Source organism: Microcaecilia unicolor, chromosome 13 (assembly GCF_901765095.1).
Source record: "Microcaecilia unicolor chromosome 13, aMicUni1.1, whole genome shotgun sequence".
In the NCBI taxonomy this organism is placed as follows: Eukaryota; Metazoa; Chordata; class Amphibia; order Gymnophiona; family Siphonopidae; genus Microcaecilia; species Microcaecilia unicolor.
In genome coordinates, this window is record NC_044043.1 from 98,799,229 (window position 1) to 98,825,872 (window position 26,644).

At 40.3% G+C, this 26,644-nt stretch overlaps 1 protein-coding gene across 10 annotated transcripts in view; it reads left to right on the forward strand.

Annotated features, from left to right (window-relative positions):
- Window positions 1–26,644, forward strand: part of EIF4G3 (eukaryotic translation initiation factor 4 gamma 3) — a 419,008-nt gene that overhangs the window by 213,639 nt on the left and 178,725 nt on the right. For all 10 annotated transcript variants that reach the window (XM_030222062.1, XM_030222064.1, XM_030222063.1 and 7 more), the window contains 2 exons: window positions 3,676–3,855; window positions 19,130–19,244. In XM_030222062.1, coding sequence (XP_030077922.1) covers window positions 3,676–3,855; window positions 19,130–19,244 — 295 coding nt within the window. The remainder of the gene's footprint in view (window positions 1–3,675; window positions 3,856–19,129; window positions 19,245–26,644) is intronic.

The following is a 26,644-nucleotide window of genomic DNA, read 5'->3' on the forward strand; positions in this document are numbered from 1 at the left end:
TTTTTATTGGACTAACTTAATACATTTTTGACAAGCTTTTGGAAGTTACAACTACCTTTCAGGTCAAGGCAGTATGAGCAAAGAATAACAATACTAGAAGAAATCAATGAAATATAAAAGCATTCCAGAGTCTCAAAGGGGAGGGATGAAAAACTAGGAGAGCTGGATGGACGATCAGGAGTAGAATTTTATCGTTTCCAATGTGATAGGACTTAAAATACCCGAGTTTCCTTTCTTGTTAGTTTCCAAGTATCTTATTATAACTGCAGAAATCTTATGTTCCTGGATTAGTTTAAAGCTTTCCCTTTAGTACTCTGATTATAAGGTCATTAATGCAGTGTTATGGTGCTGAGAAGTGTTTGTTCCTCCACATAACAAAACTCGAGTCCACTAGGGACAAAGTGCCTATATATAATATGTAAAACCACTTTGGTTCTACCACAGGAAGGTGATTATGTCAAATGCATTACTCTTACCCTATGTGGTGGCATCCAGTGTGATGTCTCTGTGAATTGATTCTTGCCTGAACTGCCCTTGATCAAATGCAACATGGCACCCTTCTATGCATCCATCTTTCCCTCTGTGCCCCACTTCCACTCCTTTTTCCCTTGAGACTCATTGGAATGTTTTGTGATTCACTTATAGTCTGATATTGTCACGTTTACTGTCCTGACTCAAGAAAGGAGGTTTAACCTCCAAAAGCTGGACAAAAATGTATTAAGCCGGCCTAATAAAAAGGTATCGACTTATTTTCTGTTTCTGTATTATAGGGATTGAGAGTGTGCTCATATTCAGCAATGTCTGTCCTTATTGTTTAACTAGAGCACTTTAAGGAGCAACACCCCAGATTTTAGCTAGGTGACATTTATATTTATGCTGTCCCACACTTTTTCTGTGACTGCTGTTCCTAAGCAGCTCTATGGCTGTTCGTTTCACAGAAATTCCATGTGTTGCTTCCTAACATATTGTATTTCAGCTACAGAACTTTGTTGACATTTGATAGTGCTACTACTACTTATGTTTATAGTGCTACTATACGTACGCAGCGCTGTACACTTGATCATGAAGGGACAGTCCCTGCTTGATAGAGTTTACAATCTGATAGTCATGGCTTACCCTTTATTGAGGAAATCTGAGGAAGACTTTTTCTTTTTGTTGATTTAATGGTAGTGTAATAATTTTGATACTGATTGTGATGCCATGAAATGATCAGTGGGATTAGAAAGGTTAGACTGGCCTGTGTGTTTAGGTGCATTTACTGTCCTACCCCTTCCTACTGATCTGTAAGCTGTTCCATTGGCTTTCTTTCTGTTTCCTGCTGCTTTCTTGCTTCATTGTTGAAGGGAGGATTCAGACCTATCCAGGTAATTTACTCTAACAGATCTGCATGGCATTAACACAAAGAATAAAGGAGGCTCTTTAGTGCTAAACTGTTTAAAAGTAAGATTTTCTGGTTGCCTCTGGCATCTCTCACTATGACACACTAAGGGGCCAGTGCAGTAACCTTGTGTTAGATGTACGCTACAGCTCAGCACACGGTTTCCCAATGTCCCCTAATGCGGTAAGTAAATCGCATGCAAATAAGTTATACACAGAAAATGTGCACAAAAATGCGAGAGCACCTCAGATGCATATGCACAGAGGTCGCATATGCTGGAAAGCTATTCAGTGCAATACCAACAATCTTTATGCACAGAGTAGCATTCCAGTTCACATGCAAACCCCCTAGTTCTGATGATACAACTTTTGCAGTTCCAGAAATATTTCAGCTCATGGAGAGTTGCATATGGTGAATGCTATTCTTTGCATTAATAATAGTGTATTGTGTTTGTCTACAGTCCAGCACAAGTCTACTCCAGTACACCTTCCCCTCAGCTCTTCATCCCTGTCTTTTTTTTTTTTTTTTTGGACCCATCCCATTCAGTGAAGCAAGATAAAAGTTTGCAGGTCCTGTATACTCAAAGTAGAGAGAAAAAACAGGCATGAAATCCTCATTAATGCTGAGCACAGAAGAATGAGCTAACCCTTTTCTCCTCCTCAGCTCCAGCATTAGAAAACCCTCCACCAGCCTTTGGGTCTTTGCACATTTCTCTGCACCTGCCTTTAATAGCTAATATCTTCATTACAATTGGATATAAAGAAGCTGTGTGCTGATGTTATTTTGTGCACAAAATTCATTTAAACATAAGGTATCCACTGTACTGCCAAAATTGTGTGTAAAAGCCAAGCTAAGCTGTGCGCAGAGCCTAGCATACTTCATTGTATCGGCCCCTCAGTTATTGTCACGGTAATGTCACTCACACGTCGTAGGATCTGTTCTTCCGTGAGGAATTGTAGCAAAGTGTGTTAAAAGAGAGAATATGATTGCAACTGTGTGTATCTGAGCAGTAAGTCCTATTTTTAAGTGACTTGTGAATTTTTCCTGTTTCCAACTGAATTTTTTCCCCAAAGTTTGTAAGGCAAAGGAATAAGAACAGGGGGAGTTTAGGAGGGCTGAAAAGGCCTCCACATCTGCAATACCCAGATGTGTCTGCTTATAATGGGTAACTATGTAGGGCATACAGCCATAACATTGCTCCTGGCCTGTGTAGTAAGCTCTTCACTACAGGTGTGCTCGAGGGGGGGATATGATAAAGGTAGACAAAATCAGGAGTGAAGTAGAGAGGCTGGGTGTGAATCGATTGTTACTCTTTCAAAGAGTACAAAGATGAGGGAACATTCGGTGAAGTTACATGGTAATACTTTTAAAATAATCGTTAAGCTCTGGAACTTATTGCTGGAGGATGTAGTAGCAACAGTTATTGTGTCTGGATTTAAAAAAGGTTTGGACAAGTTCCAGAGGAAAAGTCCGTAAAGTGCTTATCCCTGGGTCACTGACCTGAATTGGCCACTCTTGGAAGAAGGATGCTGGGCTAGATGGACCATCAATCTGACCCAGTATGGCTATTCTTATGTTCTAGCCCTCTTATATTGTTTCTTTATACACTTGTGCTGGGTCCATTTCTGGTTTTGGTTGGGGATTGTAAAGGGAGAGAGGAGGTAATTTTAAAATTGTGTTTAAGTATTTGATTTCACACTACTCCATCCTCATCCAGTATATAAAGAGCTGATAATCGAGTTTTCCTAGTATGTTATAGGGTGAATAAACTGCCCACATTAGTGCAGCCATTACAGATAGATTTCAATCGAGTGGTTTGCACCAGTAAGCAAATCAAAACTATGTACCTATTTTTTCTACGGGTATTTTTCTAGATAAAATATGCATTGTTTTTGAAAACCCCAAACTACGCCCGTCTTCCTGAAAGTAAAGCCACCCTGGGAATGCAATCTTGTATGCGGATAAAAGTATGACGCATATTGCGCTTTGCCTGCGTAGAGAGTGGGCAATTTTCAAAAAGCTAGTTTCAGAAATGGCTTTTATTATTGTTTTTCTTATATGTTATGTATGGTGAGACAGGATTTCAGAAAAATTAGTAGTTAACTGTTGTCAGGATTTAAATTTTTAAAAAAATGTACAGAGGCATGATTTAGCACTAATCTGTTTTTTTGTTTTTTTTTTCAATTAATCTTAATTGGTTTTCAATAGAAAATGAATGACTCCTCCAGCAAGTTTGTTCTTGGAATAGAACTGTTGCAAAAATGTCAGGTTCATATTTTTCTTTTCCTTTCCTCCAGTTTTTCCAGAGACCTCAGATCCAGCCTCCTCGTGCTACGATACAGAATAGCAGCCCTTCCATTCGTCCTGGTGCCCAGACACCAACTGCAGTGTATCAAACGAATCAACACATCATGATGGTGAACCATCTGCCAATGCCATATGCAATGCCACAGGGCCCTCAGTACTGCCTCCCACAGGTAATGTACCACAGCTGTTAACTGACATCTTGCCATGCCTGCAGAGTTCCTGTGCCCCCTGCAACAGGTAATGTATGGCTAACCACTAAGTGTCATTTTAAATAAACCACCTCCAAAGGTCCCAAAAGTTCTTTCTAGTAGTGGGAATTTGAAACTTCTTTGTCTTATGTCCCCAGTTTCCCCCCTATAGTTCTCCAGGAGAAACAGTTCTTTGTGTTTGAAATAGTTAATGTGGGTACCCTAAGGGTATTCAAATGAAGTAATAGATTACAACAAATAAATTAATGAAGTGCCTCTCACACTGAGTAGCATGAATGATTTTACAGAGTGGGATGACTTTAGCAGTTCTAGTTAAATCTGCCCAGTGGAGGAGTATCTTAGTAGTTTGAGCAGTGGGTTGAGAACTGGGGAAGCCAGGAGTGGAGGAGTAGCCTAGTGGTTAGTGCAGTGGACTTTGATCCTGGGGAACTGAGTTCGATTCCCACTGCACCTCCTTGTGACTCCAGGCAAGTCACTTAACCCTCCATTGCCCCAGGTACAAAATAAGTAGTTGTATATATGTAAACCGCTTTGAATGTAGTTGCAAAAAACCTCAGAAAGGCAGTATATCAAGTCTCTTTCCCCTTAAAATCCTACTGATGCTGCCTGTGAACTTGAGCAAGCCTTTTAACCCTCCATGGCCTCAGAATAGGAGCTCTTCAGGAACCTGAATGTAAATCACCTTGGGTTACTTTGGAAAAACACAAGTTAAATCCAGCTCCGAGTAATCTCCTCTCAGACTGGCTAAATCTGCACACAAAATCACTATGTCCTCGGATTTAGCCCGTCAAAAAGGGAGACAAGTTGGGAGGTATGCCATGGGCTGGCTCCAGTATTTTATTTATTTCAAAGTTCTTGTATTCTTCATATCAACAATTCAAGGTGGTTCACAACAAAATAGATATAATATTAAACACAACAAAACAATATAAAAACATAATGCTTCCTGAAAGTAGGAAGAACTAGAATAGAAGGTATACACTGAGGTGAAGCATTCCAAATATGGGTCCTGTTAGTATTAAAAGAGAATCGTGGTAACTATCAAGCCTATTCTGTTTAAAAGAGAACACCTCTAATAATCCCTTATCAACCTTTAAACTGTCCTGGTAGTAACATTTAGCCAGGTGACTGGTCACACACCCTACCTTTGAAATGTTTATTAAAGTCCCTGTGGCACTGCTTCTCTTCTCTCCCTTCCTCCACTCTAATTCTAATATAAGAAATGCCCAAGTCCCTTACCCTACTCTCCCTATCTTCTTCGTCCACTCCCTTTGTTTCCAGTTGTTTATCTGTTGTCCCTAACCTAAACTGAGGAAGGTGACAACAGGATTCTGCTATTTTCCTGTCACAGCTGATTTAATATTCATGGAAGGACTAGTCCTTATTCAGAATGGGGATAGGTCCGTCCACTGTCAGTGTGGTGGTTACCGGCAGATCTTTGAACATGTGCCTCTGTACTGACTGTGACATCAATCACATCTGATTGGCCAGAAACCACTGTTGCATCACTGGATTTTAATTCCAGAATGGGGCCTAGAATTTGGAAACTGGACAGAGATGTATGTAAATGGGGTTCAGACTCCTAGAGTTTACCTTTTAATCTAGCGTTTTAGGGTTTTCTTGGAGAAACGTACAGGTTGCCTAGCATTATCCTAATTTTTGAGAGCAGTCCTTCAAAAAATCTGATTAATTTAAAACAGAGTTCTTAACTGAAATTGAGCATCTGTGAACATGGTTCAGATTTTGTGATGTAAGGGCAAATCTGTTGTTTGATTTTTTTTTTTTTGTTACATTTGTACCCCACGCTTTTCCCACTCATGGCAGGCTCAATGCAGCTTTTTTGGGTTTTTTTTTTGTTTGTTTGTTTGTTTTTTTCCCCATTAACCACATAAACACAGGACATAGTGGAAAAGAATAAAAATTGTTCCCTTAAGGTTTAATTCTCACTTTTAGCTTTAATGAGAATCACTTGCTGAGTGAGCCAAACCTACAGCTCTGTTAAATCTGTTATGAACTGCTGCTGAAATGACTATTGCAAGGCACAGTGCTTGAGATGCTCTTGAATGCAAACATTGCTTGAGCAGGAAAGGCTCCAGGTCATCTTTCCACTAATCACTGTAAATATTTCTGAAGCTCTTTTAAAGGGTGGCATCACATCCTGGACTGACAAGTCAGCCATCCTGGTTTTGCCACCACCTCTCTGTTCCACTACCTTTTGACCACGATTAGCTGTGTCCTGTGCCACATTTTGCCAGAGTAATATGGTGTAGAAGGTGACATTCTAGAAGATCAGAAGAAGCCTAATGCTGCATAATTTTGAATTTCAAAAGATCTGTGATATCACTTAGCATCTAAACTCGTATCACAATAAGATTTTACCAACTTGAGCAGATCTTATTTGAAAACTTTTATTAAGTTTTATTAAAACTTTTTATTAAATTGCTTATGGATTGTGAGAAATTGCAGGAGGGCCTTTTGAGATTAGAAGATTGGGCTTCCCAATGGCAGATGAAATTTAATGTGGAGAAGTGCAATGTGATGCACATTGAGAAGAATAATCCAAATCATAGTTACATGATGCTAGATTCCAAATTAGGAGTCACCACTCAAGAGAAAGATGTAGGTGTCATCATGGACAATATGTTGACGTCTTCTCCATGTGCAGCAGTGGCTGAAAAACAAACAGAATGCTAAGAATTATTAGGAAAAAAATAGAGAATAAAACAGAGAATATCATAATGCCTCTGTATCACTCCATGGTGAGACCTCACCTTGAGTATTGTGTGCAGTTCTGGTTGTTGCATCTCAAAAAAGATATTGCACAATTAAAAAAGGTATGGTGGTTAAGGGGGGTGGCAAGGCTTAAGAAGTTATGGCTCTTCTGCTTGGAGAAAAGTCAGCTGAGGGGGAACTTTTGATAGAGGTCTACAAAATCCTGAGTGGAATAAAACAAGTTAATGTGAATTTGATTGTTTACTCTTTCAGAAAGTACAAGGACCAGGGGATACTCCATGAACTTACATGGAAATGCTTTTAAAACAAACAAGTGAAAATATTTATTTAACTCAATGAATAGTTAAGATTGGAACTTACTGCCAGAGGATGTGATAAAATTAGTTTGCGAATCTGGGTTTAAAAAAGGTTTGGAGAAGTTCCTGGAGGAAAAGTACATAAAGTGATGTTATGTTAGACACATGGAAAGCCACTACGTATCCATGGTGTCAGTAGCTTAGAAATAGGATACTGGGCTAGATGAACCGTTGGTGTGGCAATTCTTTTGTTCTTAAGAGGCCATGATACAGAACATAGAAACACAGAAAGTGATGTTGGATAAAGACCATCCATACCATCTGCTATCTCTCCTTTTCCTTTAAAGATCTTATGTGATTGTCCTAAACTTTCTTGAATTCAGATAACTCTGTTTTCTCCACCGGAAGGTCATTCCACACAGCCATCACCCTTTTCTTCTTCATCCTATAGCTCATCATTCCAGAGCTTTCTCTCATGTGAAAGAAACTTTCCATGAAGGTGTTTAGGCCGCAGAGATATTTAATTCTCTCTAGTCTCCCTTGTCCTGCCTTTCTGCCAAAGTGTACAAAATTGAGATGATCTGTCTCCATACACATTGTGAGGAATACCACTGACCATTTTAGTAGCTGCCCTTTGAACTCTTTTTGAAGGTGCAATCTTCAGAACTGTACAGTGTACTTCAAACGGGGCCTCACCTGACACTTTTACAGAGGCACTATTACCTCCTTTTTCCTACTGACAGTACCTCTCCGTATTCACCTAAGTATCCTCCTGGCTTTTACCTCATATATTTCTTTGGATCTATTCTTAATATCTGCCTTATCCATCATTATTAATATGATACACCCTCAATAGGGCATTTTACATCAAAAATTAACTATTTTATAAGTTGACAGTTGGTCTGACGTCACAATGTTTAAAATTTCGTGCCTCACTCCCCTTTTAAGCCTCCAGCTGTTTGCTATCTGGTATTTGCTTCACTATTGCATCAGTGCTTATTCCAGTGCCTTACGGTTTGACACAACGGTCTTTTTTAAGGTATAGTGCTGTTTTTATCTTGTATAACTAATATATCTAAAGTTGTTTTTCCTTCCCATAAGTTCTTTTAAGATCACTGCTTGTGTAGCTATGATTACTTAACCTTTAAATTACGCTGTTAAACACTACATTATGCTGTCAATCTTTACAGCAGTATATGCCTTGTTTCTTTATAACATACTCTTGAGATTAGATTCCATTGTGCAATGTCCATTTGTTTTTCAATTGATCATTCAAACGATTGAAATATAAGTTAGTCTATAATTATAGAAGGTCTTTATTTAAGGGTCTCTCTTTATTTATTCATAAATATCCGTTTAGGTTCTCTCTTTGATGTCAGTTGGGTTTTCATTTTGATGTGAAACCATTTTTTTCTTTTACAGCAGATGAGTAATATAACTTCTCTATGCAACCTTTTCCCTAGACCATCTTTATGTTGCTATTTCAAGCCTTCTGTTTTTCAACCTAAATGTAAAATTAGACCATCAGTCTTTCCTTAAGACATAAGGTCAGTTTCATTTTTAATTTGTTTTATACATTTTTATTATGATTGTGCTACAATTCCTCTTATTGTTTTGTTTTTTTTAACCTCTCCAAGGATTGATGATTTTTATTTATCACTAACGTCATGGCATCATTCATATATGTATATTTATCTTACATTGTTTCATTTCTTAGTCTGTAAACGCACCACATATTATCAGTTTTGTGTTGAGTATACCAATCTATTTGTTCTTTATCATTAATCTTGATGTCAATTTTAATACTCAGTATCATTTCTTTATTATGGAGTTTTTTTCATGTAATCATTTAACTTTAATACGGTAGATAATGTCCTTTATTTATATGGATATATCTTGCTTATTATTTTTTGTATGATATTCTCCATGATATAAATCTTTAATGATACCGTTTCTCTTTTTGACTATTGTCACTCTTATTTTTACTTTATCTTTGTTTTAAGTTTGTTTTATTTACACATTGTTCGATGTTTTTATCTATAGACTCCTGATGCAGGCCACACGGCTGAAACACAACGTTGTGTCGAGTCATTTCTAAGGAAACATTAATAAACTGTGTTGATTTTATTATTAATTATTTGTTTGGTCCCAGTTCTTTGGATAAGCCTGGTTTACTTTTCCCACTTCTTTTATCTCTGTTTGCTGCCCCGTGGGATCTATTGAGATCTCCACGTACGTGGATCCTCTTTAGCTTTTACCATCAATCACCTTTTTCTACCTGCTTGGTCACCTTAAGATCGTCTGAAAAGTTACCCAGGACCCTGCTTTTCTTTTGTGCACAAACGTACCTCTCCTTCTATATTGTACCACTCCTTTTAGCATTAAATCTTAGCTGCCAAATTCTAGGCCATTCTTCAAATGTCACTAGGTGCCTTCTCGTCCCTCATCCATACCATTAGAGTGTCTACTCTGTTGCAAAGGTAGACCTTACCTTACCAAACAGCCCTTCCAACAGTTTATCAGGACATAAACAAACCTATTTTACTTAATTACAATAGAATTTTTAGAAGCCATTTCGCCAGGTTAATTGCCTGTCTGAAAATTACTGATCCCTTTTCCCAGAGATTAACCATATGCATATGTTTAGCTGTGGAAGAAAGGGTTCTTTTTCATAACTTATAACTACATGTGTTTAGAACAGAGAAAGTACCTGCAGATGGAAGAGAGGCAAATCACTGCAGGTACTTTTTTTCCCTAGATAGTTTTCAAAGAAGAAGAATGCTCACAGGCAATTGCAATGTCCACAGGTAGCTATTTTTTTTTCTTAAATAATTCTCTTAAAATAGATTTTGGAGTAGCACTAAACCCATTGCATTGTATCCCTAAAACAGTTGACAATCCTGCAGAAGTAGCACCTCCAACCTCTAAAGGGAAGGGAGAACACTGCTTTTACTGTGCTCAGGAGCTTATTTTAATCGCAGGGATACTCTCTCTTGCCTGAGATTTTCTTGCCCTATGTTTTAGTGCTGCTGCAGAACAGGAACCTGCTTAGTAGCCCTAATGCTTAGAGCAGCAGGCTGAGAACCAGAATGCCGTGATTCAAATCCCTCTTCCACTGATGCCAGGGCAGAAATCGTACTGCTACTACTTGTGATCTTGGGCAAATAACTTAACCCTCCATTGCTTCAGGTATAAATTTTAGATTGGAAGCCACCTTTACGTTGATTATGGTTTCTCTACAGTCAATGACCTTAATGTATGCTATAATCCTGTCTATGACGCGGGAATCAATATGCACTACCACAATGCATTCTTCTTTACCAAGTATGTATGCACCTTAATGCAACGACTTTTGTACTCTGTTACCCGGAAATGGCAACAGCCATTACGGCAAATGTAAGCCACATTGAGCCTGCAAATCGGTGGGAAAATGTGTGATACAAATGCTACAAATAACAAAATACCGACTGTTCCTGAATGTAACTCAACTTGCACTACTACTGAAAAGATTTGAGCTAAATCCACTATCCCTCTTCTCTGCACTGTGTGGCTTTCTGTGAGTTTCATCTGGGCAGTACAGGAACTTTAGTGCTGGTCTTGGGCAGTGGCGTAGCCAAGGGTGGGCCTGGGTGGGCCCAAGCCCACCCAGTAGCAACACACCTATGATGTGGCTGGCAGGGATTCCCAAGCCCCACCAGCCGAAAACTTCTAACAGCTGCCCCCCTTTAATACCTTGTAAATAGCAGATCTTCACCTGCAGCGAGCAGCAACTGATACATACTGCTCGCACTGGCCCCACAGCCTTCTCTTTGATGTATTCCTGCCTATGCGGAAACAGGCTTAAAAGAAATGTGGGGGAGGGGAGATGTTTGAGAGCCCATATGGCATGTAGACGAGAGAGGGAGAAACCAAATCACTTGTGGAACAGGGTGGAGTTCTGCCCACCCATCTTGAGCCCAGGCCCACCCAAAATCGGGTGTCTGGCTTCGCCCCTGGTTCTTGGGGTTTCAAATTTAGCAAGACCAGCATGGTGGTTTCTATACTGTGTGGCACAACTTCCAGAGAGCTCAAAATGTAATGAAAATGAAGCTCCTGTTCCAGTGTTAATGGGGGAGGGGACTGCTTGACTGCATAGTAGCTGTGAGGATTCATTGGACAGAGGAGTAAAAGCTGAGAGGTGGTAAGGCTGGATGGGAGGTGAGTTGATGATGGTTATTTGGGGAGGGGGAGAGAGAGCTAGGGGAGGGATAATGGTACGGAAGAAGGCAATTGCAGTGGGAGAATGAGAGAGGTACAGACTGGGTGGGAAGGGGGTGGGGGCTGCTAGCTATATTTGTCAGTGACCAGATTTACTAACCTCTCTATTTTCCTTAGACACAGAATGGGAAAACAGCTTTAGAAAATCGAGCCCTAAAGGAGCAGCAGTAGACTTGGCAGAGGTCTCTTCCTCATCCCCAACCCCAACCTGGCTTTCTATTTCTTTGGTAGAGAGATGTGGTAGCCATATTAGTCCACTTCTAAAAGCAGTCAATTGAAATAGAATAAAATAAAACATAGAAAATAAAATAAGTTGATACTTTTTTTATTGGACTAACTTAATGCATTTTTTGATTAGCTTTTGAAGGTAGCCCTTCGTCAGATCAGAACTAAGCAAATTTCGATAAGTAACAGCATTTCCTTGTCATCAAGCAGATGAAGCCATTACGTATGGGTTATGTCCATCAACCAGCAGGGGAGATAGAGAGCACTCAAACTTTCACAGTGCCCTCTTGGCCAGCTAGCTCCACTGCCTCTTCAGTATTCTCTATCTCCCTTAGCAGGGTGGCTGCAGCTTGTTCGAGCTCCAGAAAAATCTGCCGGGAGGTGGTTCCTGGCTTGCCAGTTGTTAACCGGGGTGTTGGAGGCTATAGCAGCTTCACTTTAAAGGCACATAGGTTATCCCTTTTCCTGCCTTACCCATACCTCTGTGGATGTGGACATATTGCCTTGCTTTCCCAGTCCTTTCCCACCAACAGTGGATGCAGGCATATAGGTTCGCCCTTTCCCTGCCTTTCCCACTCATCTGAGCCTCCGGAGTCTTCAATACCTCTGCTTTCCTCACAGCTTTAAAAAAAAAAAAAGAACAGAGGTTTTTGACCTGATTTTCAGCAGGATCGTAGTTGTACACTAGATCCTTTGAGGTAAGAGTGTTTTCCAACTCCTCCGGGGTGGGCCTGCGATCGGGGCGATTTTGGCGCGAAACCGCCATTTTGGATTTTACCGCCGTTTTTTGGCGATGGCTGCGGACAATGTAAAGCGCTGTTCCACTTGTGGCAAGCGCAAATCAGCAGCAGGGCTCTGTAAATCGTGCTGTACTGGCGTAGGAGCCGGCCCGAGCATGGCGAGCGATGTTTCTTCCCGCTCTGAGCTGGCAGCGGGCGCCATTTTGCTTACACCGCAATATATATATAATATATATACAATATATAAGTGAAACATCAAAGTATTTGATGCTACTTATCAAAATTTGCTTATTTCTGATCTGACAAAGGGCTACCTTCGAAAGCTAATCAAAAAATGTATTAAGTTAGTCCAATACAAAAGGTATCAACTTATTTTCTTTTCTATGTTTTATTTTATTCTATTTCTGTTGACTATTTCTTTCGTAACAGCGGAGGGAGGAGGGGACAGGTCTCAGCAGCTGGTTCCTAAATTCTTACCTTTCAGGAAATCCAGACTGCTCAATTTGATGGCCCCTGTCGGACTGACTGTTCACTTGTCCTTTAGATTGTAAGCTCTTTGAGCAGGGATTGTCTTTCTATGTTAAATTGTACAGCGCTGCGTACCCCTAGCAGCGCTTTAGAAATGTCAAGTAGTAGTAGTAAGTCTCACAATGGTGAGTTACATGAACTAGAATTCAATAAATGAACATGGAAACTGGATTAAAGGGCATAAGTCTTGGAGAATACAACTTAAAGCAATAATGCAAGGGATAACCAGAAGCTATTTTACAAGCTTTTAAAAACCCTTTCCCTTGTTTTACACATGACTTTGCCCTAGATGGCCTTCTGGGTGGATTCATTCCGTGCTTCTCAGGAAGCCTGGTGGAAAGTCTGCACTGAGACTTATAGCTACTGAATTGACTGACTGATGGAGTCACTGCAGCAAACACATTCTTCCACAGTGTACCTGTGCTCTGCTGGTCTGTCCATTAATCTGTTTGAGTCTCCTGGCCAGAACCTGATCCAGTGTATTTCAACCAGTGTTCCGTGGGAGTTGGGCCAGCTTAATTTATGCCAGAATGGAGTAAGTTTTCTTGTCTCTAGCTGTTGGTGGCAGGGAGCAGTGATTCATACAGCCTATTCGCATCAACCCTGGATCCTTCTCTCTGATATAACTTCTTACTTTCGCATAGGTGGGAAAAGTGTCAGATAGAATGCTCCAGGGTTGACATGAGCAGGCTACATGAACTGCTGCTTGCTGCCGCTGACCACTAGAGACAAGAAAACTTTTAAAAGGTATGGGGGGGGGGGGGGTCAAGAGAGACAAGGAGAGATGCCTGGTTGCTGGCTGGAGAGGGGACAGGAGGGAGAGAAGTAGGACTATTTTTGTGGGGGTAGGGGGAAGAAAGCGTAAATGCTGGACTATTTCTGAGGGTGGGGGGAAGAGAAGGTAAACGCTGAACTCTGGGGGTGGGGGAGAGAAGGTAAAATACTAGACTGTGTAGGGGTGCAGGTGGGGTGGGAGTGGAAGAAGGTAAAATGCTGGACCATGTGTGGGGGTGTGCCTTGACAATTTTAGCGCTGTGTAAGTGTGCTGTAAGATAAAAGGTTGAAAATCTTGATCTATTACTATTTTGTGTTCACTCTTCTGTTTTAGACTTTGGTTGAAAATGGTATAGAAGCCTAATGTGAATGTGGGAAGGATGCATGCCGTCTACTAGACATGTTTTTGTTGGATTATTTGTAGTAAATAATTAGCAGATTTTAGTACACACAGCTTCAGCTTTAGAAATGTTAATTTCTTTCTTCATCTCTCTCTCATTCACCCCTGAATAATTCACTGCTGAGTCACTTTAAAGTTGAAGTAACAAAACATCTGTTTACTCACAGTTTGTAGTTAGATTATAATCAGACAGGCTTATATATACATATTACTATACATTTGTATTATCAGCTCCTTCCATGTGCTTAGATGGTAATGGATGCTCACACCACCATAGATCCTCTCAGGTTAGGAGAGATCATGAGCTCCATGTGCTCCATGTGCTGCATCTGCTGCATCTAACCCCCACAGGAAGTTGCATAGCTGTGTGACCTCTCTAAGTAATTCACATCAGAGGTCACAGAGTAATCACAGAGAAATAATAGGTGACAGTCAATGCATGTAAAATACAATTACATTCCAACAAACCCCTTCTCATGCATAACTGTCATGCAATTATTTATTCATACAAAGTCCAAGCTTTATACGCAGATTCACAAAATGTTCTCTGGGTAACGGTTTGGTCATGATGTCAGCTGTCATCTCACTGGTGTGACAATAGTGTAGACTGATGACCCCTTCTTTTGCCAACTCTCGCACGTTGTGGTATTTCGTTGCGATGTGCTTGGTGCGTGACTGAACCTTGTCATTCTGTGACAGTCTGATGCAGCTCTGATTATCTTCCATTATCTGGATTGGTCTCTGTTCAGCTATTCCGAAATCCAGCAAAAGTTTTTCAATCCACATCAGTTCTCTGCACGCTTCCGATACGGCCACATATTCAGCTTCTGTAGAAGACAAACTCACAATACTTTGTTTATGACTGGCCCATGAAATTTGTACATTTCCATACATAAACACATATCCACTTGTGGATTTATAATCAGAATGATCCCCTGCCCAATCTGAATCACAGTAACATATTAGTTTTGGATTACTATTGGCTGAAATCTTTAATTTACAATCAATGGTACCCTTTAAATACCTTACCATTCTTTTAACCGCAGTCCAATCTGATTTGGTAGGTGAGCTGACCCTTCTGCTCAAAATTCCTACTGCATTTGCTATATCAGCCCTGTATGTGGTAGCTAGATATAAAAGCTTACCTATGGCTGATCTATATTGGATGTTATCTGGTAAAGGTTCTCTTACTGTTTCATCCTTCAGAAAATCAGTGATCATGGGAGTGCTTACAACTTGGGCATCTTGCATACCTAAACTTTCAATAAGCTCATTTATTTTCTGCTTCTGGCTTAGAAGATAAGAACCATCATTTTGTTTCTCAATTTCTATACCTAGATAGTATGACACATTACCAAGTTCTTTTATCTCAACATTGAGGTTTAAACACTTTACAATGTCCTTGTACTCTTGCTCACTTTTGCTTGCAATGAGCAGATCATCAACAAAAGCTAAAATTTATGCATATTGTCCATTTGTGCACCTAGTGTACAAGCATTTGTCTGCTTCACCTTGCTTAAATCCTAAATTTGTCAATATTTCATGCAATTTTTCATTCCAACATTTTGCACTTTGCTTTAATCCATAAAGACCTTTGTTTAATTTACACACTAGCTGTCTTTGTTTTGTATTTATGAAACCTGTTGGCTGTTCCATGTACAAGTCTTCAGTTATATCTCCGTGAAGAAACGCTGTTTTCACATCAACGTGGTTGACTTGCATGCCTTTTGAGACTGCAATGCTCAGAAGTGTTCTGATTGTCGTGTGTTTCACTACAGGTGCAAACACTTCATCAAAATCTTCTCCATATTTTTGAAGATATCCCTTTGCCACTAATCTGGCTTTATACCTTTCCACTTTTCCTTGTGCATTCCTTTTTAACTTGAATACCCATTTGCATCCTATAGCTTTCTTGCCAGGAGGTAATTTTGTAAGAATCCAAGTATTATTTTTATCCAATGCATCAATTTCTTCTTGTGCAGCTTTATGCCATTCAGCAGCTTCTTCTGCTGGCATTTTCTCAATCTCATCCCATGTTAAGGGCTCTTGAGCTTCTGCTGACTTTGTTAGGTAAGACAGTCTTGGGGGTGGAACACCTTTGTTTTCCCTGGATGAGCGTCTGACTACAGGTTGGTCTGACCTTTCCGCATCCTCTAAATCTGAGAGTACTTCTCCAATTGATTCCCCTTCTCCAACTGTACTGTCTTCTTCAATGATCCTTTCTGTGTCTGCTTCCTCTGCCTGTTCCTCGTTAGATACAGGTGAGTTGCTTTCAGACATCTGCCTTGGTATGGCATTTATATACACTGGCATGTCTATTATGGTTCTAGTTTCATATTCTGGATGATAAGGCTCATCTGGGATAATCCAGCCTTTATCAACCCTTTTGTTTTCATCAAAATATGTAACATGTCTTATGCCAACAATGCCAGTTTTCAGATTCAAAATTCTATATCCTTTGTGTCCTGGAGCATAGCCAACTAAAATGCCCCTTTCTGTTGTGGAATCCAGCTTATGCCTTCTTTGCTTTGGTTCATGAGCATATGCTGTACTCCCAAATGTTTTTATGTGTGACAGGTTTGGCTTCCTACCATGCCATGTCTCATGTGGTGTGCGCTCAGCGCCTTTAGTTGGCATTCTGTTTTGTAGGTACACTGCTGTGAGAATGGCTTCCCCCCATAGTCTTTTAGGGAGATTGCTATCTGACAGCATACATCTGGTCATTTCCACAATTGACCTAAATTTTCTCTCTGCAACAGAATTTTGCTCTGGTGTATAAGCTACTGTTGTGATATGCTGAATGCCTTCTTGTTCTAGAAATGTGCGCATGCTTTGTGAAGTGAACTCACCACCATTGTCGGTCTGAAGAACCTTTGGTTTTCTTTCAAATTTATTGCTCACCATGGCTACGTATTTCTTCAGCATGTCTGTGACTTGACTTTTCTCTTTCAGCAAATAGGCCACACAGTATCTAGAGAAATCATCCAAGAATATTAGCACAAATCTGTTATTTCCCAATGATGGGATATTAAACGGTCCACATAAGTCACTGTGTATTAAGTCCAGCACTTTATTACTCCTATTTCCTGTGTATGCAGGAAATGAGGGTCTCACACCCTTTTGAGTAACACAGTCTATGCATTTCTCCATTTTACCAGCATCTGCACTTATCTGAATGCCGGTGGCCAGTTGCTTACTGTAAAGATCCTGGATCACCTTAGAATCACGATGTCCCAGGCGGCGGTGCCAGATTTCCAGACTACATTTACCATCATTCTTCCTTACTTGCGCCATATGTGAGGCTTCACCTGAAATGCTCAGTTTATAAACATCATTATGCATAAAAGCTTCAGCATACACTTCATCATTTTTAGAGATTGTGCACTTACTATTTTCAAAATGAATCACAAATCCCTTCTTATCTAATGTAGATACACTAAGCATATTACAAACTGCTTGGGGAATATACAAGACATCACTTACAGGAATTTCTTTAACTTCATTAGACACTTTGCATTTTAAGAATCCAATACCTTTTGCTTGGATCTTAGCAGTCCCTGCGTTTGCAGTTTTAAGAATACCTTCCTCTGGACACATTTCCTGAAAGAAATCCTTACAATTGGTTAAATGGCATGTGCTCCCCGAATCCAAAATCCAAGTACTTTCATTTGAATTATTATTTACCATAGTCAAAGATTTTTCTGCCATTAGAAAGCCCTTGTGTTTATCTTTGTCCTTCATACATTTCCTGGTTTGAAAATTCTTTAGTTCCATTGGCTTAGGTGAGCTAGAGGGAGTGTTTTGTGTTTCCTTACACCATTTAGATACATGTCCCTCCTTTCCACATGAGTAGCAAATCAGCTTGCCCTTGGGTGGAGTTTTCCCATAGCTCCGCCTTCCTCTGTTCTTTGCCAAGAAATTTGTTTCATTTCTCTCTGACTTGCTTTGAGAACACATCTCCTCAGAATCATTTATTATGCATTCCTGCCTTAGTTTTGATGTTGCCTGTTCAAAAGATTGCCCTTCAATGGCCTCATTTACAGACCTAAAAACATCAAACTTCTTTGATAGTGAGGTAAAAAGAAATGCTCTTTTCAATGCATCACACATGGGAATTCCAGAAAGTTCTAACTTTTGAAATGAAGACATAAGATGCATAATGTGATCATTACATTCACTTTTATCCCTTAATTTGGTTTCATTCAACTCTGCTAACCAAATTGGTTGCTGCTTTGCATATGTAGTTGCATACATAGTTCTCAGTTTATGTAAAATGTCCTTTGGTGTATCTTTTCCCTCCACTAATATGGCTTGTTTCTCTGAGAGAGCTTCCAAAAGCATGCACTTCACATAATAGTTTGCATTGTCCCATTCAGCCATATTTTCAGCTGTTCTGTCTTGGTCTAAGCATATATTTAATCTTTTTGCTCGAAGGAGACATATAAATCTTAGTTCCCACTGCTGATAATTAAACTCAGTTAATCTAGGCACCTTGAGAGAATAGAAAAATGGTGAATTTCTTCCCTCAGCCATTTTCTTAGCCTTCTGTCTGCTGTGTGGGGGGAGAGAGAGACAGACTGAATCTTTCCTTTAAAACTTAAGAGAAAAAATGTGGCCTTTTTTTCTGCCTGGTAATATTTCTCTTCTTTTTCAATTCCTGGGCCCTGGGCCCATAACCCTTTTGTTGGATTATTTGTAGTAAATAATTAGCAGATTTTAGTACACACAGCTTCAGCTTTAGAAATGTTAATTTCTTTCTTCATCTCTCTCTCATTCACCCCTGAATAATTCACTGCTGAGTCACTTTAAAGTTGAAGTAACAAAACATCTGTTTACTCACAGTTTGTAGTTAGATTATAATCAGACAGGCTTATATATACATATTACTATACATTTGTATTATCAGCTCCTTCCATGTGCTTAGATGGTAATGGATGCTCACACCACCATAGATCCTCTCAGGTTAGGAGAGATCATGAGCTCCATGTGCTCCATGTGCTGCATCTGCTGCATCTAACCCCCACAGGAAGTTGCATAGCTGTGTGACCTCTCTAAGTAATTCACATCAGAGGTCACAGAGTAATCACAGAGAAATAATAGGTGACAGTCAATGCATGTAAAATACAATTACATTCCAACAGTTTTAAGGGTATTTGGTCATTTTGGAGCTTTTGTAGGGCAGGTTGGGTTTTTTTTCCTTTGACTTGTCATGGTTCTAACCTAGTTTGTTGCATCATATGTCAAGGCTCACCGGTTAATGCTTTGCTCTGTTTTCCCCCTAGTATCGGCACAGCACATCTCCTTATGTGGGGCCTCCACAACAGTATCCTGTGCAGCCACCTGGACCAGGCCCATTTTATCCGGGACCAGGTCCGGGAGAATTCCCAAATACCTATGGTAAGCACAATGGGTATAGATACTGAGTGGATTTGTTTTTTATATAGTAGTTATGTGATTAATAAATGGATAGGCTCAGAGTACACTGGGCATTGGAGAACCAGTATACTGTAAGGTTTTTCTTAATGGAAAATGTAATACTGAAACCAGCTTATGTCCTGTGCAAAGGAATTCTGTGGGCAAACTGTGTATGAATCAGAGGTTTTTTTATGTAGTATTTTTAAAGCATTTACCCTACATCTTTCATGATTTAGTTGAATTACAAATCAGTTCAAGGACTCTACGACAATTATAACAGAGGGCTTAGGTTTTTCTCTTAGTGCTGAAATAATAAGAAATTAAAATATTTGTCAAGTCCAAGCTATTAAACATTTATACTAGTGTGAAATAACCGGTTTTGAACTTTGTGAGCAGTTTGGTTAAAGCAGAGTTCTTCAGCATTGCAGGCCACATGTGGCTCTCTAGGGCTTCTCCTTCAGCAGTGGGAGGCAGCAGCCCTGTGTGTACATAACGCCTGTGGGGTAGGGCAGAATGTGCTCCTCTTGAGCTGCTGTTGCAGCTTCCCTGCTGCAAGATTAGACAGAGGCATGACAGGGACTGGTAGAAGCAGCTCAGGACGATGTCATACATTTGGGTAAAGTATATTGCTATTCTAAACCTAACAGTAGTAATAGAGGAAAGAGACTGTGCAGGAGAGCAAAGGGGAAAGGGGCTTGGAAAAAGAACAAAATGCAGGAGTTTATGAAAGATTATTCATTTGATTTGTACACTACCTTGTTGCTCTTAACAAAAAGCGTTTACAATTGAGAGACTACTTCTGAGACATCCTTAGCATCGGCGCTATTGGACACCTAACAGTGCTTCAGTTTGCCTGGGAGGGCTTTTTAATTGACTTACTATTCCTTTAACATCACCATTATTGTTTGAATCTAATTTTGTAGCCCCTGACGTCAGAGCATAGCATTTACAATTGAGAGACTTCTGAGGCGTTGCACCGTAGGGGCATGCCAAAGGGGCACGTCCCTTTGTGCTTCCCTTCTTGTGTGGCTTCTAGGAAGAGGAAGGGCAATTCCTGTTCGAGGGCTGCTTGTTGCTGTTTTTATGGCGTTGTGGTTGCTCATAGTGAACTGGATGTGCTGTTTGTTCTTACTTGTGGGGCTGATAGGCCCTCCAATTATTATTATTTGTTGCACTTGTATCCCACATTTTCCCACCTATTTGCAGGCTCAATGTGGCTTACAGAGACCTATTATGGCGTCGCCATATCAGGGTACAAAAGATACAATTGATGTTACAGAGATATCAAGGATAACAAGGGTCGTACGTTAGTCTAATCAAGCGAGATTATATAAGACAGTCATAGTAAGGGAAGAGTGGTGATATGTTGTAATTTTTTATGGATTCTCGTGATAGGCTTTGGTGAAGAGATATGTTTTCAGCGATTTGCGAAAATTAGTGATTTCATTAATTGTTCTCACGTGATTTGGTATAGCGTTCCACAATTGCGTACTCATGTAGGAAAAGCTGGACGCGTGTATTAGTTTGCATTTTAGTCCTTTGCAGCTGGGGAAGTGTAGGTTAAGAAAAGTACGGGCAGATCTTCTGGCATTTCTAGGTGGGAGGTCTACGAGATCAAGCATGTATGACGGGGCGTCTCCGTAAATGATTTTTTGAACAATCGTGCAGATCTTGAACGCGATACGTTCTTTAATTGGGAGCCAGTGTAATTAGCTGATTCGAAGGATTTCATGTCCAAGTGGGAGGATCTGTGCATGTCTATCCTTGATGATATAGCCCCATTAAAGATCAAGGTTTAAACAACGCGTAGGTTGTCACCTTGGTTTAATCAAGATAATCTTCAATTGAAGCAGAAGTGCAGAAGAGCTGAGTGGAAATGGTCTAAAGTTCGCTCAGATTAGAGTAGATAACTGGAGTAGTGCATTCAGAGACTAAAAATGCTATGAAGAAAGCTAAAACTACTATAGCAAATTTGTGGGTGGTGACTCCTTGAACACTAGAAAGCTTTTTAATCTGAGTGGTAGTCTTTTCAATACCAAAGATCTATCAGCTGTTAATGAAGTAGTTCCTTCTGCAGATCAGATGTGGTGTATCGACTCTCGAGTAGTGATGAGGTTCACTTCAGAAGACCTTCCACCTTGCTCGGAGGTACAAAAGTTTATATGATTTAGTCCCTTTCAGTTACGTCTGACAGTGTTAAGTCCTTTTTATTAAAATACTCTTCCTCACAATGCTACTTAGATGTTTGCCCAAATTATCTACTGCAAGCTGTTCCTAGCCTTTTTATCGATCTCCTTACAACACACATTTCTTATGTGTTGCCACATGGTCTTTTCCCTGAGGGGGAAGGGTTCTAATAGGACAACTCCCATCCTGGAAACTCACTGGCTTTTCAAGAAGTGATGTCACTAATTACAGACCAGTTGCTTCCATCCCCGTCACTAATTACAGACCAGATGCTTCCAGCCCCCTTATTGACAAGGTAATGAAAGATTTAGTTGGGCATCAATTCATGGAATGTCTTTCCACCTTTTCCGTTTTACACAGCTTGCAATTAGGATTCAGACCATGTTACAGTACTGAAAAGTTTTTATCCACTCTTGTAGCAAATTTGAGGAAAGAAATTAGCTTAGGGAGAAGGATTCTAGTGTTACAGTTTGACACGTCGAGTGCTTTTGATGTAGTTGACCATGACATACTACTTCATTTGCTAGGTCACTTCGGAATCTGTGGTGATGTCCTTAAGTGGTTCCAAGGTTTCTTAATGGCTAGGTTCTATCAGGTAAACTTGTCTGGTTCTATCTCATCCCCCTGTACTGACTGGCGTACCTCAGGGTTCTCTGTCTCCCATTTTATTTAATGTCATGATGGCACCTTTAGGTAGGCTGTTGGAGGCACAAGGGTTTCATTCCTTTGTTTATGTGGATGATGTCACAATTTACATCCCTGTCACACGAGACTTTCAAAAAGTTTTGTTAGTGATTAAATCAGGTTTAGACCTGATGGCATCTTGGGTATTTTTATTTATTTATTTATTTGTAACATTTATATCCCACATTTTCCCACCCATTAGCAGGCTCAGTGTGGCTTACATAATACCGTAAAGGCAATCACCAAGTCCGGTAGATGTTAAGCAAATACAATTTAAAATAAGGGTTAGATAAGGTTAGAGTAAACAGGTACAAAAAGGGACAAGGAAATAAAGGAATATATAATGTCCAATGCGATGTAAGGTATCTGATTTTTTTTTTTTTTGGTTACATTTGTACCCCGCGCTTTCCCACTCATGGCAGGCTCAATGTGGCTTACATGGGGCAATGGAGGGTTAAGTGACTTGCCCAGAGTCACAAGGAGCTGCCTGTGCCTGTAGTGGGAATCGAGCTCAGTTCCTCAGTTCCCCAGGACCAAAGTCCACCACCCTAACCACTAGGCCACTCCTCCAAATTAAAGTTGAATAGGAACAAAACAATGGTCTTCACGAGTCCTTCTGATCATACACGTTTAGACAGTTTTATGATCAACCGCACTGCTTATCTGTTGGAGTCTACATTAAGTGTACTGGGAGTGGTTGTTGATTGTCATCTAACTTTTGAGCCACAAGTATTATTATTTATTATTATTTGTTGCATTTGTACCCCACATTTTCCCACCTATTTGCAGGCTCAATGTAGCTTACATAGTACCGTCAAAGGCGTTTGCCCAGTCGGTGGATAACAAATACAAAGTTGTATAGTGATCGTATGAGGTATAAGAGGAGGGTCGGAATGGATGAAGATTGCATGTTGTCCTGTTCGATCATAGTCTTGCTGTGTTGATAGGTGAAGAGGGTTACGTGGGGTCGTTGGGGTAGGCCTTTTTGAAGAGGTAGGTTTTTAGTGATTTCCTGAAGTTCAAGTGGTCGTGGATTGTTTTCGCAGCTTTTGGGAGCCCATTCCATAGTTGTGCACTTATGTAGGAGAAGCCAGCTGCGTAGGTTGTTTTGTATTTCAGTGCTTTGCAATTTGGGTAGTGTAGGTTTAGGTAGGATCTTGATGATCTGACTTTGTTTCTTATTGATAAGTCTATGAGGTCTGTCACGTATTCTGGGACTACGCCATATATGATTTTGTGGAGTAAGATGCAGATTTTGAAGATGATCCGTTCTTTGGGAGCCAATGCAACTTTTCTCGGAGGGGTTTGGAGTTTTCGAAGCGTGTGTTGCTGAATATCAGCCTGGCTGCTGTATTTTGGCCGGTCTGGAGTTTTTTTTATGAGTTGCTGTTTGCAGCCCGCGTAGATTCCGTTGCAATAATCTGCATGGCTTAGGACCATTGATTGTATTAGGTATTGAAAAGTTGCTCTTGGGAAGAAAGGTTTTAATCGTTTGAGCTTCCACATTGACTAGAACATTTTCTTTGTTACAGAGTTTACTTGGCTCTCGAGGGTAAGGTTGCGATCGAGTGTGACACCGAGTATTTTCAAACTGTCCCAGGTAGGGGAGGGTATGTCCTGGAGTATCCGATGTTATGTCCAAATGCTTTAAAACCTTATGGAAACTGAAGAGAATTAGATCTTTCTTCCCTACTGTGACCTTCAGACTGTTAGTTCAGTTGCTCGGTTGGTCACAATTAGACTATTACAATGCAATCTATGCTGGTTGCAGGGAACTGCTGTTAAGAAAATTCCAAACTGCCCAAAACACAGCAGCTCAACTTGTCTGTAAAGTTTTGCGTTTTGAGAGGGTATCTCTGCTGCTTTCTAAGCTGTATTGGCTCCCAATAAAAGCAAGGTCACTTTTAAACTTTGTGCACTTATCTACCAAATATTGTATAGTATGGTCCCAGCTATGTAATCTCTTGTTGATCTTCCACTTTATAATGCTGTTCTTGGGTCTAGAGATTATCTAGTGCTTCACTATCCAAGTTGTAAGAAAATTGTTTACAAATCAGTTCTTGCAGTGGGATTTGCTTATCATAGTAACATAGTGGCGGGAATAGTGCTGGGCAGACTTATATGATCTGTGCCCTGAAGAGCACAGGTACAAATCAAGGTAGGGTATACACAAAAAGTAGCACATATGAGTTATCTTGTTGGGCAGACTGGATGGACCGTGCAGGTCTTTTTCTGCCGTCATCTACTATGTTTCTATGTTAACATAGTGTGAAACCAGGACAAAGCTGCAGTTCCTCTGTCTCCTCAGACTTGACGTTGTGGTCCTGGTGGTGCGGGCAGGCTTTCACTCTTCAGTGCCTTTCTCTGCATCTGTGCTCAGTAGTGAATTAGCCTTAATTCCATTTTTAAAAATGTGTAGCTGCTCATAGTTTTGCACTGGTCAGCTGGTACGCAGAACCACTTTTTGCATCGTGCACTAAATCTGTGCTTAACCCTTTACAAGGCCTCAGCACACTTTATTGCATGGCCCCCTTACACTGTACAAGCTCTGTTGGGAAGGTAGTTTGTGATATGTCATGTCTTGGTTACTATATGACTGCTGAAATTATAGTTGGTGCTTCTCCCTTGCCCTCCCAAAAAAATTAGTCTTGAATTAAAGTAATTTATTTATTTATTGTACATTTATACCCCACGTTTTTCCCACAGTTTTGCAGGCTCGAAGTGGCTTACAATGCAAATTTTAAATAATTCTGTTGCTTATTTTGCTCATTTGGTCGGTAAGAGCCCATTTTTTAATCTTATTTCATTCCTACAGTCTTAGGCCCTTAATGGCTTCCTGATCAACTTTTAAACTGTTTGTGTAGCTGTTCTATAGGACAGATCAGATTGTATAACTGTCCAAAACGTTTTGGTTTTCAGAATAGTTTTATTTTACATATTTATGTTAAAACTTATACCCCCATAAAACATACATAATAAGTCAAGCATACACATAAACAGTTGAGGAAATTATAATAAGTAGCTGCGAAGTCCCCACTACACATTAGGTAGAGAATGCTTGACCAAAAAACCAGGTCTTCAAAAACTTCTTAAATTGTCCTACCTTTGCACAGAGTCAAAGATGCCCAGGCAAGGCATCCCACAAGACTAGGCCTGCAACTGAAAGCGCTGCTGTCTTCGTGAGAGCATAATGTGTTACGAACTTAACACCCTAGCAGATACAAATAACGTTAACACAGAACATAAATACCATGGCACAGCCCCATATATGGTCTGATGAAGCAGGCATAAAACTATATCCTAAAACACACAGGCAGCCAATGTAACCGTTTCCACACAGGAGTCATATATGTGTCCACTTTGACGCACCCGCTAACACCCTCACAGCTGCATTTTGCACCACCTGCAAAGCTTTAACTCTAGCTTTTGAAACCCCCAAATACAGGGAACTACTATAATCAATCCCTGATATCACTAGGCTTTGCACTACAAGTTTGGATATTTGCTGGAGTTCAACACTGCACTATTTATACTATTTTCAGACTTTTTTTAGTTGCTTATATTTCCATTTTTTTTCACCAAAAACATCATCTCTATAGGCTGCTGTTCAACAAATTTTCTCCACAGCTTAAAAAAAAAAACCAAAACCCCGTCTGGATTTCTGTGTTCCTTATTACTGTTTTGTCTGGGAGCTTATCACATCCTGCTCCTGCTGTGGGATCTCTTATCTGTTGAGGCTCATTGGGTTCTGAATGGCCTGGGTCCCTTAACCCATTTGTTAGAGCTTTGGAGCACAAGGAATTTGTTTTTAGAGGACATTCTCTTGTTCAAGTCAGCAAACAAACTAGGGTTTTTGCAAGAGCACTGCTTTTCTTAAAGTCTAGGTTATTTTTTATTTGATAAACCACCTATAGATAAAATAAATTTAAACAGTGGAGGAGTGGCCTAGTGGTTAGGGTGGTGGACTTTGGTCCTGGGGAACTGAGGAACTGAGTTCGATTCCCGGCACAGGCAGCTCCTTGTGACTCTGGGCAAGTCACTTAACCCTCCATTGCCCCATGTAAGCCGCATTGAGCCTGACATGAGTGGGAAAGCGCAGGGTACAAATGTAACAAAAATAAAATAGATACTATTGGAGATTCTACATGGAATGTTGCTGCTATTGGAGATTCTACATGGAATGTTGCTACTATTGGAGATTCTACATGGAATGTTGCTATTCCACTAGCAACATTCCATGTAGAAGGCTGCACAGGCTTCTGTTTCTGTGAGTCTGACGTCCTGCACGTACGTCGGACTCACAGAAGCAGAAGCCTGCACGGCCACATTGGTGATCTGCAAGGGCCGACTTCTACATGGAATGTTGCTAGTGGAATAGCAACATTCCATGTAGAATCTCAAATAGTAGCAACAGTGGAGGAGTGGCCTAGTGGTTAGGGTGGTGGACTCTGGTCCTGGGGAACTGAGGAACTGAGTTCGATTCCCGGCACAGGCAGCTCCTTGTGACTCTG